General features: G+C 32.8%; 1 protein-coding gene across 1 annotated transcript in view; it reads left to right on the top strand.

Annotated features, from left to right (window-relative positions):
• The window catches only part of LOC106071292 (breast cancer type 2 susceptibility protein homolog), a 34,386-nt gene extending 12,938 nt beyond the window's left edge, over positions 1-21,448 (top strand). The window contains exons 9-28 of the mRNA XM_056041907.1: positions 130-195; positions 776-857; positions 967-1,633; positions 2,642-2,817; positions 3,784-3,912; positions 4,401-4,472; positions 4,590-4,683; positions 5,516-5,674; positions 6,911-7,090; positions 7,432-7,579; positions 7,726-7,835; positions 8,381-8,491; positions 9,126-9,201; positions 14,074-14,170; positions 14,446-14,554; positions 14,933-15,024; positions 15,600-15,678; positions 17,083-17,268; positions 19,635-19,739; positions 20,984-21,448. Coding sequence (XP_055897882.1) covers positions 130-195; positions 776-857; positions 967-1,633; positions 2,642-2,817; positions 3,784-3,912; positions 4,401-4,472; positions 4,590-4,683; positions 5,516-5,674; positions 6,911-7,090; positions 7,432-7,579; positions 7,726-7,835; positions 8,381-8,491; positions 9,126-9,201; positions 14,074-14,170; positions 14,446-14,554; positions 14,933-15,024; positions 15,600-15,678; positions 17,083-17,268; positions 19,635-19,739; positions 20,984-21,337 — 3,092 coding nt within the window. The 3' untranslated portion in view covers positions 21,338-21,448. The remainder of the gene's footprint in view (positions 1-129; positions 196-775; positions 858-966; positions 1,634-2,641; positions 2,818-3,783; positions 3,913-4,400; positions 4,473-4,589; positions 4,684-5,515; positions 5,675-6,910; positions 7,091-7,431; positions 7,580-7,725; positions 7,836-8,380; positions 8,492-9,125; positions 9,202-14,073; positions 14,171-14,445; positions 14,555-14,932; positions 15,025-15,599; positions 15,679-17,082; positions 17,269-19,634; positions 19,740-20,983) is intronic.
• Positions 21,449-21,731: the final 283 nt, after the last annotated feature.

A 21,731-nucleotide genomic window follows, 5' to 3' on the forward strand; every position in this document is an offset into this window, starting at 1 on the left:
GTTGCTTATTTCTCCTGAGGGTTGACTCCCAAAGCCTTTTCAAAAGTATTTATATATTTAGAATATTTGTACATTACAATGTAATATAAATGTATATGTGTCATAAACTAGTAGTTGCTTTGTTTGCAGCTTCTTCAGTCAAAGAGGATGGCCCAAATAACTTTTCTCTGACTCCAGTTAGTGCTACATATGAGGGTGAGTGTTTTTGTATTTGTTGTACTAGTTTTATATTCTTCAATCATTTCTTAAGTTGCATATAATATATTATGCATTGTGTAGGTAATGAATGTGGTACAAGCAAAATAATCATCTACTTTTTATATTGGGTGTCATTTTATTTAAAGCTTCAAAACTCAATCTCTCAATCTTTTCTTTTTGCAATCTTTTGGGAAGAAAAAAGTTGAGTGCTAAAAATAGTTTTAAAAAAATGTTTACAACAATGTTTGTAGAGTATGTTCTTCCCATACTTTTTGTTAAGCTAAAACAAACAAAAACAATGTGTGTTTTTACACTTTAATTTTGTACAACTCACTCTGTCAGGTTAAAACTTCATGTTGGAACTTTGCACAATTATTCATTGTCCCTAACAAAAACATGAATCAATATAACAAAAAAATTAACCAATTCATTAATTAATAATTGGTAATAATTAATCTTGTTTGATATTGAAAAAGAAAAACAATATTCCACTATTTTATATAAGCTTTGTTTTTTAAAAAATGTATTTTTTTATATTTTGTTTGGTTAATTTAAATTTTTTTTTTGTTCAATTTAGAAATTCATTATGATAGGCCTGTCACGAGAAGTGGTAAAAGGCTATACCCAGTTAAACCACGATCACTGACCAATGAATTCTGGTAAGAGATGTAAATGTATTTGGTAGAGTTTATAAATTCCATTTGTATTTTCAAGGTGGGCAATGGTAAAAAGCCACTATTTTCATTTTCTTTGTCTTTTTCAATGTAGCCCCTCACCAGCAATTCAAAGCACAAAACCAAGCTCTTGTTTCAAGCCTCCCAGCAAAAAAGTCAAACTCTCCTGTGAAAATGATCAGGAAGTTCCATCGCCTGCACTCAGCATGGGTCAGAAATGTGAGACTGTCAGAAGTTCCTTTGTGTCACCCGCATTCACATCTCCATCCGTTGCAGCTAGCCCCAAGATAGCCTCAACACCTGAACTGGCTACAGCTGCTGTACCTAGCTTGACAGGAGATGGTAACCAGTGTGTTAAGAAGACTGCCCATGCTTCTGAGGTCAAGGACAGTGTTGACCTGGAAGATGATTTGGAGAACCTGCTTTTGTGTCAAGACTTTCAGTCCCTGCCACCTACTGCAAGTGCAAAGTTTCCTAAAGATACAAGTCATTCTTTATCCAACGAATCTTGCACATTGATGACTTGTGCCAGTGAGAAACATGTTCCAGACATTTCTGAGCTGAAGTCTAAGAACAAAATTTATATAATCTCTGAAGATGTCCTGGAAGAAGAGAGGATGAAACAGGAAAAGATAATTCGCTACAAGAAAAGAACGCAAGTTCTGCCCCTTTGCGGACGCTGGATGAAGCTGCGTAAACAAAAAGGAACTCTACAAAAATTGAGTGACTTGGAACCATCAGTGGGACTAACTAGAGAACAGGTGCGTCATCGTTTAAAGTAGGGTACATTAAAGTAGTTTACTTGCAAAACAAATAGAAGATCTTTTAAAGTATGATACATTTAAAGTAGTTTACTATAATACAGATCTAGCATTTTTCAATTATGATGCTTTCAAGTAGTTAACATTTAAAAAAAAGTTATGTTGGTATTTTGCATTTCTATATTTTGTAGACAATAAATAAAAAACAAAAAATTCTTGTAAAATTTAATAACTAATAAATAGGAAGCAAAACGCTTTTTTTTTTGCATCAATTACTATTTACAGAATTCTGTTCAATAGGCTATGAACTTGAAAATTACTCAAAATCTTATAATTTTTATTTTTTAAGATTGCATGCTTTCCCTTGTAAAGGGTGAAAATAATTTTTTTGGGGTGCGCCAGAAAATTAAACAAAATAAATATTTGCCTAGTTAGAATTTGTACTACCCAATCACACTGGCTGGTTAATATTGAAATGCATGCATCTGCATTATGAATTTTTTTAGGTAAGTATGTGACTTTCAGATCTTCCTAGCTTTGTAAAATTATGTAGTCCTTTTTAGTTTTGGATCTCAAAGACCATGATCTCTTTAATTACAAAGTTACACATGTCCTATGCTACATCACCTTCACCTATCCCGGGTCTTTTAGACCCTTGAGGCACCACACAAGATCTGTTGAACGTCTTTCTCCGTTCATCTGTCTTTTGCCTTGCATAGAATTTCTTTCAATGGCATGCCTTGTATCAGCCTCTTCTATGCTACCTAGGACTTTGTAAATGCTATTAAATCTGTTATTCACTAAGTTGCAATGATAATGATATGTGTTTTGTATTGATTGATTTTTAATTACCAGTAAAACATTTAAACTTTGAGAGCTATGAGCTAGATCTAAATATGACCAATGACTTAAAGTAACATAAATACATTTTTTTAGTTGAAGTTTATCCAGCCCAATGAAGACTCTATCAAATATCTTTTCTCTGATAAGACCATGTCTCTATTTCAGCTGATGTCATTGGGTGTGTCTGCATCTACATTGGATATTAATAGTTTGACTGCCAGAGAGTTTAGATTTGACCTCAGACGTTTTCACCCTGCTCTCAATGCTGCTGTCCTCATAGGGGATGGTGCACTTTTGGTACCTGACAGATGTGGCTATGCAGGGGTCGAGGAATTTGTCAGGTGAGGATTGTACATATCTTTTTATTATTGTTAGGCTATGCTAGTTTTCAATAAGAAATTTGGCCTGTCAAAGTGATTCATTTGTTTCGTATATTTTGGGTTAGGTTTTATATAATGACAGTAACATCATAATAAAACAAAGACAATAGTTAGATATGGAAAAAAAAAATTTATATATTAGCATCTGACAATGGAGTTTTGTTAATGGAGAAGTTTTTGGACTTTGGCTAGCCACAGCGAGAACATAGACAGATTCCCTTCAGTACCGGATTAAATATTTATGAATCAACATCTCTTGATTGTCTCCTTGCATTAGTGGCCTTTCATCAGTGTTCAGTTGTTTAGTTGGAATTAGTTGTTACCTCCACCTGAACCAACACTCTGCTCAAGACACAAGGAAGAGGTGTTCAACACTGTCGACAATAAACAGTTTGAGTTATCACTAATCTAATCATTTTTGTTTAATGCTAATGTTAGTGTTATTTACATGTAAATTAAAATAAAGATACTAATTATTAACTAATTTGTATGTATGTGTTTATTGATAACATAAAAAATTTCAATTCAATCATTGAATCTATAGAAAAAAAAAACAGGAATAGTTTCCTTCAAAGAAAAAGAACAAAAAGATACTGAAACTAAAGTTGAATGACTAAATAATGCAGAAGTTTTATCAGGAAGCAAAGATATGTTACAATGTCACAAAATTTAAAGCTTACAAGAACAAAAAGAAATCAACTCAACAATCTGAACATTTGGACCAGCCTGTATCTCTGCCACTTGCCTCAAAGAAATCATCACTAAAAGTCAAAATATTTTTAAAATACTATTATAGGACTATATTATTCCATGTAGGGTACATTTACTTAAAAGATGCTGGTGTTGCAGATATTTTTATAAAACAGAAAAATTTTAATCGTGGAAAAAATGCTCCAATAATTCATCCACTTGCTTTTTTCTTACCAGGGCTTTCCTGACATTAGATAGTGTGGACGCAAGTCTAGTGGATGATAACTGGATAGGGAACCACTACAGGTGGATAGTGTGGAAACTGGCTGCCTATGAAGTCAATTTTTCTCAACATTTGGCTGGCAGGTAATTGTGTTTTTATTCCTTACTTTATACTTAATGAAAACATAACCTTACAAAGTACACTAAAAAATGTGTGCTTCATGATATTGGGAGATCTAAAAGCTATAACAATCTGGTTGACGTAGGAGTTGAAGTTATGTTTAAATGCTTTTTATTTATACCTGAATATGTCCGAAATTTATAGTTTAATAAAAAAAATAACCTCCAAGCTTTTCCATCTTATAATTTATGATGAACATGTTGTTCTTTGACCATTAAAAACTTTTGTCACATATTTAAAGGTTATTTTCCTACCCACCCATGCACTAGGTAGAAGATAACAGCACCCAAAAATGCTTGAAATTTATTTGTTGGTATTAACAAAAAGTTGACCATTGATTACTTGATTACAATATATTATCAATTTTTTGAAGTCATTACAAAATTTTAACAAATGCATTTTAACTACTTAGAGAAATGCCAACTATTAAATGTATTTCTTTTCCATCTAGAAGCCTGACACCAGACAATGTTATGTTACAACTAAAGTATCGCTATGATAGAGAGGTGGACGCTTGTGAAAGGTAGGATTCCATCATATCATTGATGCCTGTTTTTTTTATAAAAATAATCTTGTGTCACAATGCTGAATTACTGACTAAAATTATTTATTTTCATGTCATTAAATATTTACATTACAGATCTGCTTTGAAAAAGATTTTAGAACGGGATGACACAGCAAGCAAGAGGATGGTCTTGTGTGTGGCTTCTATTATCTGTACATCTGATGGACAGGTACGTACTAACTCTTTTTATTCCGTCTCAGAAAAGGCTTCAAATGTCAGTACTACATAATTATTTAAAAGTTATTTCTGCAGTTTGCTGGACTTATCAAAGATTATGGGCTTTACTTTTCTATTTTTCAGTTCCATGCTCCCTAAACTCTTCTAGTACCTGCCAAAAGTAAATGTAATAGGTCATTATACTGGTCATGTATATATATATATATATATATATATATATATATATATATATATAGTTTGTCCTTGGTGATATGATGTCAAGCACTATTGTCATCTAGGGGGATGAGGGTTGTGCACTGCAGTTTTGTGCCTCCTCATGTGGCTGCTCAAAATGTTCATTGCAAACTGGTCAGGTTATTCCAACTGGAGCTAGTGTCAGGTGCCTTGACTTTTCTATGAATGATCACAAACAGAATCAAGTTAATTGACTTCTGCCTTATTTAGGTACATCTTAGATAAAAACTCACCTTTGCCTTTATTTTTTGAATTTAATTTGTAGTTGTTTTTTTTTTGTTTTTTACACATTCTTTTTGATCCTATGTTTTGACTATTTCACTTGTGACATAAACTGCTTGGCTATCTATCAAAGTGGCTTGAGTTTCAATCCTTGCTTGAGCTGTTTTGAGTTTGCAGAGCGCCTAACACGGAAACCTTCTCCCAGATACCCCCTCCTCCCACATGGCCACAAAAGAGCCCACTGAGCAGATAGCATGAAAGATGCACTATACAAAATCAATTTAAAAACAATATTGCTGATGCATTAAAAAAAATTAACAAATTAGAGCATAAAACAATGTTGCACTAATATGTGCCGTATATTTCAGTACTGTGTTGAATTGTCTGATGGATGGTACTCTGTCAGAGGTCAGCTTGACCAAAGACTGACGGATCTGATTAGCCGAAAGAAGATTATTACAGGAGTCAAAATAATTACAAGTGGGGCTGAATTAGTTGGAGGTCAAGAAGCTTGCAGTCCACTTGAGGTGACCTTTGTTTTGTTTTTAATCCACTATACCACACTTACTGCTTTATTTCTTTTTACAACACTTACTGTTTTATGTGTGCTATGGCGTTTTGTTTACAACATGTTATGTATTAGATTCATAATTTCTTAATTCCAGTTCAGAAAATTTAATTACTATCCTAGTGCATTGTGGACTTGTATAAAATATATAAACTTATTTTCAAAGAATGTAATAATCACATATACTTATCTATTTATATAGCTATAGAAATTTTATTACAAAGATTTAATTCAAACTCTAGTTTGTGCTGTCTCATAAATGTAGATATTTTGATGTGAGACAATTTAAAAAACACTGTTTTTTGTTTACACTGTATTTAATTTTATTTTTTTTTTAAGTTTTGGACATGAGATGTATAGTTTCGTAATGCACACTTTCCTTGCTGAATTCATAAATGACAATAAAAAATATTTATTCCCTAAAATAAAATTTTCATACCAATTGAAAGTATATATGTATGTATGTATACAGGCACTTAGTAACTGTAATTATTTTAATACATCTATGTATTATTTCTTAAACAGTTACAATATTGATATTATTCTCATCTTCATTTTGTGTCTTTTAACTTTCTTGTATAATAGAATTGATCAGAAGTAGTCTGCAAGCATTGATAATTGATAAACATCAATCCAATTTGTTTTCATTTGTCATTTCTTGAAGAAAGCATTGTTCTCTATTATTATTTAATTATTAATAATTTGTTTGTATATAATTCGTATATAAGAATGTCAAAACATTTTTTTATGACTGCAATCAAAATCAGTTTTTCAGCCACTTTTTTCTAGTTGAATGGTATATTATTTACAAATAAATTATATTGTGTTAAGGGAAAAAAAAAGCATACGTCAGGTTCTAGAACAGCGGTTCTCAACCTTTTAAGCTCGGCGACCCCTTTTTACTATCCCCCGCTCTGCTGCGACCCCCCCCATACATACACAGCAAAAGAAGAATACACAAAATATAATCCATATTTTCAATGGTCTTAGGCGACCCCTGACAAATCGTCAATCGACCCCTCAAGGGGTAGTAAGTTCATTTGTAAGATAAAAAAATATAGGTTTTGTGACCATGTCTGTTTCAAGAATTAAGTTATATTAACTTTCGGTTTGATTAAAGCTTGAATATACATTTATGTTGTCTTCTGAAAGATTGTGTAAATAAATGTATTCAGTTATACAATGTTTTCAACAGGTAAAAGATGACATTGCTCTAAAACTACATGGGAACTCCACTCGTCCAGCACCTTGGCATGCTCGCCTTGGCTTCTGTTGTCCTCCCTCACCACTGTGTGTCTCTCTCAAGTCCTTGTGTCCTGATGGGGGGCACCTGGGAGCTGTGGATGTAGTCTTGGCAAGGATTTACCCAGTTATGGTGAGTCGATTGATAATTTTTTTTTTACAGGATAAGTAAGAAGTATCATTGATCATTTTTTGATTTTCTGTAGATAAGGAAGCCTAACCTATATTTACTTTTAAATCATTTTTTTTCTGAGAGTACTGCTAAGACCTAATTTTAAATCCATTACTTTTTATCTTTTATTCAGTCTTTAGTTCTTAACTCCAAAGCTCAATTTCTCTGACTTTAACTTATTCATTTCTATAACATATTAATTAAGCAAAAAGTGTCATAGTATTAGTTCATATGCACTGACAAATTGAAAGGGGTCTCATGCTGTTGTATTTTGACTATTGAAAAATGTCTGTTTTCTAAAGTATATGGAAAAACTGAAAGATGGAGGCTGTGTGTTTCATACTTCTGAAGAGGAAGATAAGCTACGACAAAAACATGAAGACCAAAGGGAGGCAGAGATGGAAAAGATGTACTTATCTCTGCAGAAGGAAAGAAAAGTCAAGTGTAAAGGTGATCTTGTACACAAAGTTCAGTTATAGTCTATGAAGAGCTCTTAGATTGTATTCCTAGGTAGTTAGTAATTTAAATCTAAAATTTTTGTTTCAAGTTGATTAGAATTTTTTTAATATACATTTTTTTTAATGCTTTTTTAAAAGGCAAAAAACAGAATCTGAAAAAGCTGAGTAGGAAAGAGATAGAGGCTTTGTGGGATGGCCAGGAAATAGCTCATGCTTTAGAGAATGCTTTAAATTCAGAAGAAATTCAGGTAATTTATTGACCCACTTTTAATTTAGATAACAAAAGAGATCTTTTTGTTATAGAGAATGGCAAGCTTATTAAAGTCAATTTTTTTTAAAGTCTTGTTTAAATGTAACCATATTTAAACATGTAGACATTAACCATGTAAATCGCTAGCCATTTTAAAAGTTGTTAGACTTGTATGTTAGAATTCTATGTGGCTATTTTGCTTAAGATCACAAAATATCAGCATTTGAACAATATTTTATCCTCATTGTATATTATTGCATATAATGAGAAAAGTACAATCAAGAAGTCCCAGGTTCATTCCCTGCCTGCTGCCATCCCCCATTCTCCTGCGGGAGGTTTGGACTAAGAAGTAAATTATCTTCAGCTCTGAAGTAACATCAGAAACATGTAAATCATTTGACAAACAAACAATTTAAAAAATGACTACAAGACATTTAAGTATTTACTATATTTTTCTCCTTCAGTCGTCTATGACATACAAAGTTTATATCTTTAATATTCATTCCTTGAAGAGTACATTTACATTTTTGTTTTTTCCTTCAGCAATTATTAAGTTCCAGTCAGACTAACAGACTACTGGAGTACCGACAGAGAGAGACAGACAGACACCAAGAGGAGATCAAGAAACGCTTGATGGAGGCAATGGCTGAAACTGTAAGAATCAAAGATCAACTGCATGTTTACTTTCAACTAATTAACTCAAAATTGCTACATCATTGATAATTTTTTTTGTTTTTTCAGTTTCTGTGAGAAACATGTATCAATCGTGTAACCTGTCTTAAAATAGATCACTTTTTCGTTTCACTGCAAATCACTTCACATTCTCCAACCCTTTTAGACACCATGATGTCTTTACACATTTTTTTTTCACTTTTTTTTTTGTAGAAATCCAGTTTGGTAATTTTCATCTGTCATAAGGGAGATATTTTGTAATTTGTTTCACCATGTGATGTTTAGATATTTAACTATAAGTTCTTTATTCTGTGTGTGTTGTTGTTGTGGGCTGTTAACATGTTTACTTTAGATATAGATTTATTACATTTATTGGTGACAGTAGTTGTATGAAGTGGTGTCCTTTGACTTGACTAGTAAAATACTTTAAAAAGATTATTCTAGCCCTAACCTCCTGCTGAGGTTTGAACCCAGGACAATGGAGAATCAGTCATGGAGTGCATACCACACAATCAGGTTGCCCTTTAAAATCTATGCATTATCTGTCATGTATCCTTTTGAAGATGATACCAATTATACCATTGTATACCAGATCAATTCTTTTGTATTTTTTCAGACTGTAAGAAATGTCACTCCAGTTCTAAAACTGAAGGTCAATGGAGTGAGTGCAGTTGATATTGATGACAGTGTCAGTAAGTAGAACATTATAACTATTGGCCTGAACTTATTTGTTAGTTTTTAGTATAACTTTGAAACTGCAGATTAACCAATAACAATTGTAAAGCCACTTTTTCAGAAAGAATTATTACAGTGATGAAGTATTCATACTCTGAAAGTGATTTTAACACAATCAATTTAATCATCTTTGATTAGTTGACTTTGATCCCTAAGTGTCACTACTTAATGAGTGACATTTGATTATGCATATTAAAGTAATTAAAGATCCCTTGTTTCACTTGAATGGTGTTGTATTAGTTATTGTCGCGTATGGTTACTAAATGAGTTCTGCACCTATAATAGCACAACAAACATAGAGATTCAGAAGTTTATGCTTGAATAGCAGATGATACAATCATTTGCTATAAAATATTAACACACTGGCAAGTCCAGCCATCAATGAATACAACAAATTCCTCACATAAGTTAATGTGGAGTTTTTGATCTCCCATCGAGCACCTCCCCAGGTGGCGGATAGGGGAATGCCCTCCAGATATGGTGGGTACCGGGGAAATAAAATACCCGGGGTGGACCAAAATCAAACCTGCTGCCTTGCAGGAAGTGGAGGGATCCACAAAGGCTTGGGCACCTTACCCGAAAATAAAGGCGGCTATCCAGAGAGCTGAAAGGGGCAGTCCCCCAGATGGTTATGCACAGGGCTAACAACTCTGTCATATAAAAAATACTGTTACGAAAGCTAATACACACAAGAAAACCTGGACAGATCTCAACGGAAAACGACCTAGGCCTGGAAAAGGACATGATTTTTGTTTTGCGACATGGAACGTGCTAAGCCTTTATAGAGCAGGTGCGCTAGCCCAACTTACTGAAGTGTTAAAGAAATATAGGATACCCCTTGCAGCCCTACAGGAAATCAGGTGGAAAGACTCGGACATTCTCAGAACCAAGGAGTATACTATATTTTATAGTGGTGGAAGCACTAACAACTTAGGTACAGGTTTTGCTGTTAAAAAGGAAATGGTAGGTAATGTCATTGGATTTAAACCTGTAAGTGATAGACTCTGCTCACTACGTTTGAAAGGAGAATTCTTCAACATATCACTTATCAATGTTCATGCCCCTACTGAAGATGCAGATGATAACACAAAAGAAGCCTTCTTGATGGACTGGAAAGAATTTATGATGAAGCGCCAAAGCATGACATCAAAATAGTCCTAGGAGATTTCAATGCGAAAATTGGAAAGGAACCAGCATTCAGACCAACCAATAATTGGCAAAGAAAGTTTACATGAAGAGACCAACAATAATGGCATAAGATTAGTGGATTTTGCATCAGGAAAAGGAATGTCTATCAGCAGCACAAAATTCCAACATAAGAATATTCACAAGGTAACCTGGATCTCACCTGATGGCAACACCCAGAATCAAATAGATCATATACTCATAGATAAGAGACATGGATCAGACATACTAGATGTAAGAAGTTTCAGAGGAGCTAATGCTGACTCAGACCACCTACTAGTAAAAGCTAAATTTAGACAAAGAATAAGTACCATACACAATTACCAAAGAAAGAGAGCACAGCAATATGATAGTCAAAAACTCACAAAGGATCCACTTGTTGCAGAAACTTATAGAATGGCACTCCAAACACAACTGACAACATTAGAAAAGGACTGCGAAAATAACATAAATGAGCATTGGGAAATAATAAAGCATGCTATCAAAAGAACATCAGAAGAGGTAGTTGGATTTAAACAAAAGAACGAGAAAATAGGGTGGTATGATGATGAATGCAGACAAACTATAGAAGAGAAGAACAATGCCCGAATGATAATGCTACAGAGAGAAACCAGGAACACTAGACAGCAATACAATGAAGCAAGAAGAAGGGCCACAAAAGTTGTAAGAAAGAAAAAACGGGAATGGGAAAAGTCCAAGATCACTAAAATTGAGGAACTAGCAAAGGAGGGAGACATGAGAGGAATGTATATGAAAATTAAAGATGAAAAGAATGGATTTCAAGCTAGATCACACATGTGTGAGAACAAAGATGGTCAGCTTATTACAGAAAACAGCAGGGTCACTGAGAGATGGGCTGAATACTTTGAGGAGATCCTAAATACCACTGAAGATGGAGACAATGGAGAATATGAACTGCCGCATGGGGGACCAGATCCCTTAGTGAACCCTCCAACACTCATTGAAACATCAGAAATAATTAGGACCATGAAGAATCACAAAGCACCAGGAGAGGACCAAATCACAGCAGAACTAATTAAATATGGAGGGAAAGACTTACATTCCCAAATACACAGACTAATATCAAGAATTTGGGAAGAAGAAGTAATACCAACAGAATGGGAAACGGCTCTTATAACCCCAATACACAAAAAAGGATCCAAGTTAAAGTGCTGTAATTACAGAGGAATCTCTCTACTAAATGTGACTTATAAGATACTGTCTAGGCTTATAACTAAGAGACTTGGAAAATATTCAGAAGAAATCTTAGGTGACTACCAATGTGGTTTCAGACCCAACAAATCCACAACTGACCACATCTTCACACTAAGATGTATACTAGAAAAATGCCATGAATACAACATACCAATCCACCAACTCTTTATAGACTATAAAATGGCTTATGACAGTATCAGAAGGAAATACCTATATGACACACTACAGGATTTTGGAATACCCAATAAGCTGACAAGACTTATACATATGACATTAAACAACTCAAAAAGCAAAGTCATAATACAAGGAGAACACTCACGGGAATTTAGGATTAAACGAGGATTAAGACAAGGAGACGCACTTTCCTGCATGCTTTTCAATTTAACACTGGAGAGAGTTATAAGAAATATACACATAAACACAAGGGGAACTATTACTAACTACTTCAGGAGAGAAAACATGGGTCCACAACCAACAGGGACGATATACAGCCAACCTCTACAATACCTTGCTTATGCCGATGACATTGCCTTATTAAGTAAAGAAACCTCTGACATCGCTAGAGCCTTCATACAACTAGAAGAAGCATCTCGACCAGCAGGACTTGAGGTCAATGACAGTAAAACCAAGTACATCACAATGACAAGAGACAATCAAACAGATGGACAAAATATCAAAATCAAAGACCACGAATTTGAAAACGTCCAAACTTTCAAATATCTAGGAAGTACTATTAATTTCAAAAATGACCTACTAACAGAAATAAAGGAAAGAATAGCAGCAGGCAACAGGGCATTTTATAGCACCCACCATCTACTTAAGAGCAAAATGATTTCAAGTAAAACCAAGAAAATAATATACAAAACTATAATAAGACCAGCAGCAATGTATGGAATTGAGACCTGGACACTGACGAAGACATCTGAAAATTTACTTAACACTTGGGAAAGAAAAATCCTTAGGAAAATCTATGGTGCCATACAGGATGAAACAGGGTGGAGGACACGCACTAACCATGAGTTATATCAATTATATGAAGACCCACCAATAGTGAACGAAATAAAAAAGAACAGACTACGTTGGGCAGGTCACCTTGAAAGAATGTCAGACAACAGAGGGGCGAAAATCGTATACAGGCAAAAACCAAAAGGCAGGCGACCCAAAGGCAGACCCCGAATGCGATGGATAGATGACGTGGAAGCAGATCTGAAGCAGCTTGGGGTTAGGGCGTGGAGACGAAAGGCCCAGGAGAGATCTGAATGGAAGGATGTGTTAAAGCAGGCCAGAGCCCTCCATGGGCTGTAGCGCCACTGGGATGGATGGGATGATGGCAAGTCCAGCCATCAATGAATACAACAAATTCCTCACATAAGTTAATGATAATATCCAATAATATATTAAGCACAATAAGCACACAATTATTTATACTTCTTACATTAAATCATGGTAACTACTCATTAAAACTAACTGCATTAAACATCCATACGCTGTAAGAACATGGCGACTACTCATTTCTGACCATGTAGTCAACTCTCAGAACAAGATTTTCTGCCCATAATTCCTAACTCTCCTGTGCAATATCATAATCACCATAAACACATGTACCCCGTGCTTCACCACTAGCACATGTCACTGGCCAACGAACAATGAGGTGACACTAAGCAATCCAATGTTTATATTTTCCCTTATGTATCAAGTCATTTTAATTTTCCATCCAACGTTTGCTTACCATGTGAATGCTTTAAAACTGAATGACAACCAAACTGATGTTGAAATGTATTTAGTTTTATTTAGCTTTGCTATATTTTAATTATTTGGCTTCATTCTGTACAACAGTCACACAATTTTTTATTTTTTTTTAAATATATACTTTTAAAAATTAAATTTACAACAAAATGTTCATTCATTACTTTCCATGATTATTTGTTTTAAGAACTAAATTATTCTTAGAAGTTACCAGTTTTTATTTATTTATTCTTTCTAAAAAATGTATTTTGTTTTTGCTCTATAAGTTTCTGTATTTATATATTTGAGTTGAAAAAAATCTTCCAAAACCATGGTGTACATTATTGTTGATATCTGCACCCTATTCCATTCTTTAATTTCCATGAATCGTTTCCAGTATTATTTTCTATTACTGCTTAGTCTTTGTGAGAGTCTGTTTATGAGTTGCCCAATTTATAACCTTCATTCGTCTGTCTTTTACATCTTTTTATTTTTCTGTTGATAGGTTATCTCAATGCAAAGCCTCTAAGTTACATGAGCTTTTTTATTACTTATAGCTTGATTATAATTTAGTAAAAACTAAAATCAAAAATTACTTTCCCCATTGCTAAATATCAAGTATAGCACCCTGAGCTTGGAAACCTTTCCTACAATTTGTAAGCTTTCAGTTTGAAATTGTTGATCAGCTCCAATGAAATCTACAGGTTGTCTAGTGACTATTTGGAGACCAGGGTCAGAGTGGACCAGTATGGAAGAAGGTAGAAGATATAAACTATACAACATGGCTGTATCAGGAGTCAGGTGGGGCTTTTTAAGGCTAACACTCACTCCCATGTGATTTCTTCATTATTATTGCACATTGAAGTTGGAGAACTCTATTGTAACATTAAATTTACTCTCAAACAACTATATTAAAGATATGAAGGATTTCTTCACTCCTTTCCCTATTTTTGTATTTTTATTTTGTCCTAAATTTATAGTTAATATTAGTTTTTGTTTTTATCTAAAGTTCAGAAAAAAATCACTTTGTTTTTACATTGATCTTGTATTATAATATATATTTATTATTGTTTCAGAGGTCGCAGTGGTGCAGGTAAGATCTCCTTGACAGCAACAAGACAGTCTAGATTGCAGTTGTGTTCAATCAATGACAACTTGTTGGATATGGTATATGAACCAAGACAGGTAACTTAATTAATAGGCAATATATTTTTTTTAGTTCTGTTTATTACAGTTGAATACAACCACATTTTGTTTAGTCATGCTATTGAAGGTGATCAAAGCTGTATTTCACTATATCATAGAAAGGAAAAGAGAGGGGGGGGGGGGTAGGAATTCTTAACCTTTGATGGAGAATAGATTAATTAATGTATTTAAAATTTTGAAGTTGAGATTTTATTAGTTTAAAAACTTTTTTCTAATCTAAAATAAATATTTTTTTTACCAACTTAAAAGTATTTTTCTTTGCTTAAAATAATGCACCTAAAATGCAAGATATCAAACTCTTTTACTCCTGTGTGATTTTGATATTCTATTAACATACTTTGACTCCCTACTGATCAGGCTTGGAGTGTATCAGAACTAACTAGCACAATGCCCATGGCGAATGAGTTTGACTTTGTAGGAGTTGTAGTCCAGCTGATTCCTTCATCAAGGTCAGTTGTACTAGATTATAATAGACATTTCTATCCAACATCTACAGTGTACTAGACATTTCTACTGTGCAGATTTCAGTTTAATTAAAAGAGAGCTTGTCCTTTTCCCCTATATTTTTTGTAACTAACATTGTTTCTCAAATCATATTGCCAAGAAAATATTAGGATGTATAAATATTAAGTTGTTTTTTGCTATGAGATCTGGCTGCTGTACGTCTAATTATAAAAGTAAAGATCTTCAGCTTGTTAGATATGAAAACTGAAAGTGAGGCATAACACATTGATCTAGAAGTTCAATTGTATACACAAAAAGTATTCTTATATATAAATGTACTGGAATGGTGTCAGTGGGATAAAGCTTGAATTGTTTCATTTCTATTTATGTAAGTTTCAGTTTACCCGTTTCAGAGATTTGTTTAAATAAGAAGTTTGTACATTCTATTCTCGACCATGGTCAGTTACACTGGGGATGATGCTGAGCAGGTTTATAACTTTGAATTTAAAGACAGTTAATTTGACTTATTGCATTTAATAAACATGTTAATATTTTATATTTTTATGTATCATTTTGCCAGGTTGTCACAACCAACATTGTTGTATGCAGCTGATAAAAATGGGGAATTTCTGTGTATCAAAATTTGGTCAAGTTCTCAAGTAAATCACATTTTTTGTTTAATGTTGAAAATATTTAATAACCTGTTTCACTGATGTCCAACCTTTTTGGCTTAGAGACTCATGTAAATTTTTGACTGGGTATACAAGCCACATCAGTGCATTGGAACATAGCTGTTGCTTCATTATTAATCATGGGTAGAAGTTTCAATGTTCCAGATAGAACCTGGTCATAGTCAGGATATGTACCTCAGGCTGTACTTTGGACATTACTGACCTGTTTAAACTATTTATAAATTATGTTTTCATTATATAAAACATGGGTATGTATGTATTTAAATGAAAATGCAGAGCTTCCGAGAAAAAAAAGGACAAAATTAATTTTTACAAATGTTTAATCAATAAATATTCTTTTTATTTTTCCCTCCAAGTTAAACATAATTACATTAAAAAAAATTTTTTTTATCTTCTTGGATTGCACCATAATCTTGCATTCAGTTCTAGATTTGTAAATGCTTTGAATTGAGAGCATTACAAATCTAATGTGAGTGATATATGGTATAATTTTTTGTGACATAAAGGTTGAACTTGAGTCCAAGTTATGTTTCATATCAATGAATTTCTTAGAATATCAAAGTTGGTTTAATTGTTTAACTTCAGTTGGACATTGTTGTGATATTATCAGTTGGGAAATATTCTTCGTCAGGCACAAATGATTATAATTTTTCAGGACAGTGTGAGTGAAATGCAGGAAATTTGGTCACAAGCAAACCCATGCCAAAATAGCATTAAAATACAACATGACCTAAATGATTTTGAATGTAGAATCATGAAGAACTGTTCATAAAATACTTAGTGCTGAATATTTAACTAAAACGACATTTCAAGAAGAATTTGAATAAAAACAGGTGTTCATTGTTTACTTGAGTTAATTTTTAAATCGGAGGCATAGTGGCTAAGCGGTAAAGCGCTTGGCTTTCAAACTGAAGGGGTTTCAGGTTTGAATCCTGGTAAAGACTGGTATTTTTATTTTGCGATCTTTAGGGTGCCCTGAGTCCACCCAGCTCTAAATTTTACCTTACATTAGTTTGGTAAAAGTAAAGCATGTTGGTCATTGTGCTGGCCACATTACATCCTTGCTAACTTTGGACCACATGAACAGATGACCTTTACATCATCTGCCCTATAGATTGCAATGTCTTAGAGGGGAACTTTCTAATTTGAACATAATGCAGACTCATAGACTATATAAAATCAATAGGAGCAGACGATGTGAAACTTTAATACAGTTTACATTTCACATACAAGTAGGAATTCTGTGATATTATGTGTTAAGTCATTATCAGATTATTTTAGTTAAACTTTTGCACTGTACTATCCAAATACAGAAAAGTATATGATTATATTTCCATTTAAATCTAATTTATCTTGTGTATCTCTCTCCAGACCAGTTCTTTAAAGTCTAGTCAAGTCTTTGTGGCTTACAACCTGGTCTTGAGTACATCATCTCATAACAGTACTGGTCAGTCTCTGCTGACTGCAGACACAAGGTCAGACCTAACAACAATAACAACCAATGGTCATTCCAGCAGATATTCAGAAGGGTTCAGTCAAATGCAAATGCTGTGTAAGGTGAGTCTGGTTAATGGCCACAGTTGCAGCTGCAGAATCAAACATTAAGTGACAGTTTGAATTTCATACTTCGAAGCCTGATTCAATATATATAACACTAGCCTGACATTACCCGCGGCCTGCGGGTCTAAGTTTGTGTTTACTAATCTAGTGGATTGGATTAAGATGTATGTTAAACTTAGCTAATGGTCCTTTCAAGTTTTTTCTCTCGCTACGAAAATAAAATTAGGTTTGCGAAAATGGGTTTATCCGAAGCCGATACATTCATATCTATTAAAAACAAAAAGAGTGATAGCTTTGTTAAATGAATGGGATTTTAAAGTGAACAATTAAACGTAATAATTTTTAGTACGTGATTCATGAATGAATATAGATCTAGCCCTATCTCAACTCGGCTTTGCAGCTTTCATAAACGAATGTAGTCTTTTAAAAATGCTTTAGAAAACCAAATTTGAATGTTTATTTGATCAAAATATGAAATGAATGGACTATAATTAGTATGTTCATGTGTTAAAGTATAAAACTATCTGTGCAAAGAGAAGTTTTATCATCTTAGAGTTGAATTAGAGTTTTAGATCTAGGGATGTGATTATAAAGTAAACAATTAAACGAATTAATTTTTAGTATGCGATTCATTACGGTATTGTCTAATGAAAGAATGTTCGCCAGGAAATCTGTAGTCACAGATATCAGGAACTAATTTAGGTACCCTAATTTAGGTAAAAAATGCTTTTGAAACACAAAATTGAAGGTTAATTTTATTATATAATGAATCAATGGATCTTCTTTTGTATTTTCATGTGTCAAAGTAAAAAACTATCTGCGCAAAGTGTATTTCTTAAAATTAGATCTAGGTCTAAATCCTTTCGATCTTTTCTCATGTCAACATTGTTAACCATGGCCTAGATCCATAAATACTATAGCTTTAATAGAGTCTGACAACTTCATTTTTTTTGAGGGTCTTAAGTTCGTTTTAGGGCTACAATACATACACTACGGTCTAAGTAACATTCCTGCCTAGTTTTATCAAGATTGGTGAAGTGGTTTTGATGTGTATAAGTAACATACATACATACGCCTCACAGTCTACTTTATAATATAAGATTGTCATATTTATATCAAATAAATGTTAGATATTTTTGAGTGAGATTGATTTATTGAATACCAACAGTATTAAAAAAAATGAGTTGCCATCTTTAACAATACATTCATTACTTAAAATGTTTATACACATAATCATTAACTAATTTAATAAATACTGTAGACCAATTTTTATCAGTTCATATGTATTTTTTATATTAAGTGGCTTGAACATATTTAAATATATAAATATATACAAAGTAGATTTATAATATTATAAAGTAGCTAGACTATGAAACTAACAGCATATTGCTAGCATTGAGACAATGTAACTTACCTTATTTAACATCTACTTTCTGTAAGGTAAATCAAACTAGCTAGATCATTTTTAGCAAACATTTAAGACTTCCGTTATGTTTTTTTTTTTATTCCCATGTACAAATGTCTGATACTGTTGTCATTGTACTTGTAATTTTAGTCTGAATAGATTTAATTTGGACAATCAGTTTAAACTCTTTCTCTCCTAATCCATATTTCATTGTTGATTATTACCCGATTCTGCAGCCCAATCAACAATATTATCGTCAATGCTTAAAAAGTCAGTTGTTTTGCTTTCTTTCCATACAAAATGCTTTTAATTGCTTATAAATAAATCTTAAATAGTTTCCCTTTGGAAAAAAATTATTTATTTTTTTTCATTTTCATTGTGTCTTTACGAAAGACAATGTTTTTAAATAGTGGGGGCTAAAAAAGGCTCTAATTCTCTATTTTATTTTTTTAAAGGGGGTGTTACATGAGATAGTGACCTCAAGACAAGTAATATAAATGTTTTATATATGTTAAATATTAAGTTTTGTGATAATATAAATAGCTATAATAAAAAAAAGACTTTATTATTCAATTTGGATTATAAAATATTGCCTAGATCCAGTCGAGATCTAGTTTTAAGGGAGCCATGTCCACAGCCCATAAGTCTTTATTTCTACCAAAAAAATAAACTTTTATTTTTATAAACATCAATTTAAATTATCTAAAAAAGGGTGTGCATTTTCCTTTAATTGTATACCAAATATAACATTCTCTGATAACAAACAAAATAGCTTTTTTTTTTTTTCAAGTTCAATCATAACAGGGTAGTGAAATATATAGGAGCAAAATGAATAATTCCGTCGGAACATGGAAAATAATTATGGAAAGAGTTAATTTCATAAACCTATTGATGCAAATATGATTCATCCAATTTTAAAACATTGTGATGATATAAAAATATGACTGTATAATTTCAGTGTCCTGACTTTGTGATTGGTCTCAAGTCTGAGCTGGAACGTTGTCTCTCTTCACATCAACCCAAGACTGTCACTAAGACTTTACCAGATGCTCATTTCAGTCATGTAGGTCTTGAAAACTCAATTTGTTTTCTTTTTAATTTAACCTTTACATTGTCTTGCATTATTTGTGATATTGTAATGTCCAAGTCTGTCAGTATAACAGATGGCATTGTCGACACTTCAAATTTCTTATTATTACTAGTAATACTTCAAGTGAGTACTAAACAAAAAAAAGTTTAAGTATTATAACATTAAACTACTGGATAAAATTTCACTTTATTATTTGGAAGCTGTGAATTTAGTGAAGTTGCCAACGTTGCAACAATTTTTTGGTGTAAATTTTTGTGTTAAAAAAGTATTGGATTAGTAATGATTGTGTTACCTTTATTTTGAAATAAAAATATTTCTTTACATAATATTAACTTTTACCTCTAGAGCTGTATGATAGCCATAAAGAGATTGGAATTAAGCTAGCAAGTAAAATTTACTTTTAAACAAGATTTTAGTTTATGAATTAGATTACGGTGCATAACCTGAACATTTACTTCCTGGCTGGCTTCCTTATATGAAAGTGCCTTTAAAATTTAAATTCTGGTATAGGAGATTCATTTTAAATCAAATTTACATTAGGCATAGTTTGGGTCACATGACTAGTGCAGTTTTCTTTTCCTTTGGCTGCTAGATTGGCACTTCAAGTTTATTGTTAAATTGACAATTTTGTCAAACACTAATTGAAAGTAATTATTCAACCCCATTCTATTTTTGGTTTCACAAAAGGCTAAGTTAAAATTTAATTTTAACCTCATCAAGTACAATTTGTGCATCACTGCTCTTCACTAATCTATCAAATATAAAATAATTTCATAAGGTAATTTTGTTTTAATATGTTTATTTAAGCACTTGGCTTGATTTTAAGTATACCCCTTAGACTACCCAACTCTTATCGGTACCTGACGTTAGTTGGGGAAAGGCGGTTGGTTGTGCTGGTCACCTGACACCCTTATTAAACATCGGCCATAGAAATAAACTTTAGATCACTGCCCTATGGATCACAAAGGTTTCAATGGATACTTTGCTTTTTTTTTTATTATTCAAGCTTATTAGATGGATTAAAGATTTACAAAATGCATCAATGAACATGATTTTTTTTTGTTACTTTTAAATTAAATCTTTTAACTTTTTAGAATATAGAGGACAGACTCACTGTAATATTGTTAATTATTAAAAAAAAAAATTACTTAGCTAATATCAATTTGTTATTCTCTTTAATTGTTAAAAGCTGATATTTTGTTTGATATTTTTAAAAGGCTGAAGACTTTCCAGTTGACATTGTTGATAAAATCTTCAGCCCAATGAGTCAGGCTGGAGGCTGTAGTTCTAACAGTAAGTCAATGTCAACAGCAAACAAGTCAGTGTGTGTTTTCATCAACAATGCTGAGAAGCAAAGAGGATACACAAGCAGTAACTCATTTGAAGCCTCATCTGATGCCACCAGCAGCTTACAGAGCAGCTCACTAGATCAACGTAAACAGCTGCTCAGAGACAAAATGGCCAAACTTCTAGCCTATGATCAGCCTGCCCCACTTGGACAGTTACCATTAGGTGGCTCACCAGCCTGTAAGAAGGAATTCAAGTCACCAAGTACTAAGAAAACTTCATGAGAACTCCTGTGCTTATATGTAATTAACTCAATGAACAGTATTTCGAAAATGTGAATAGGTTGAACGTTTTTGTATAAAAATAAAGAAAAGAAAATTCAGTCTCTGCTTATATTTATAGAATGTTATTTCTTCTTCTTTATTCCCCAAGTAAATAATTGAAAGGATAGTGCTGTTGAGTTACTTGTGTTACACGATGGCTTAAATATCTAAATATAGGATGAGATTTCTTCTAGAATATGTCAGATTTATTTATGAAAACATTTCTTGTTCCTGGACTCCAGGATGTGCCTTTATGTTCGCATCAGACATTTAGTTAGTATTTACACTCCATTCACTTTTTTTCTGGGATTTAATCTTTTAATGGAACAGTTTTTTCATGTACCATTATCATAAA

Source organism: Biomphalaria glabrata, chromosome 9 (assembly GCF_947242115.1).
Source record: "Biomphalaria glabrata chromosome 9, xgBioGlab47.1, whole genome shotgun sequence".
NCBI classification, from domain to species: domain Eukaryota; kingdom Metazoa; phylum Mollusca; class Gastropoda; family Planorbidae; genus Biomphalaria; species Biomphalaria glabrata.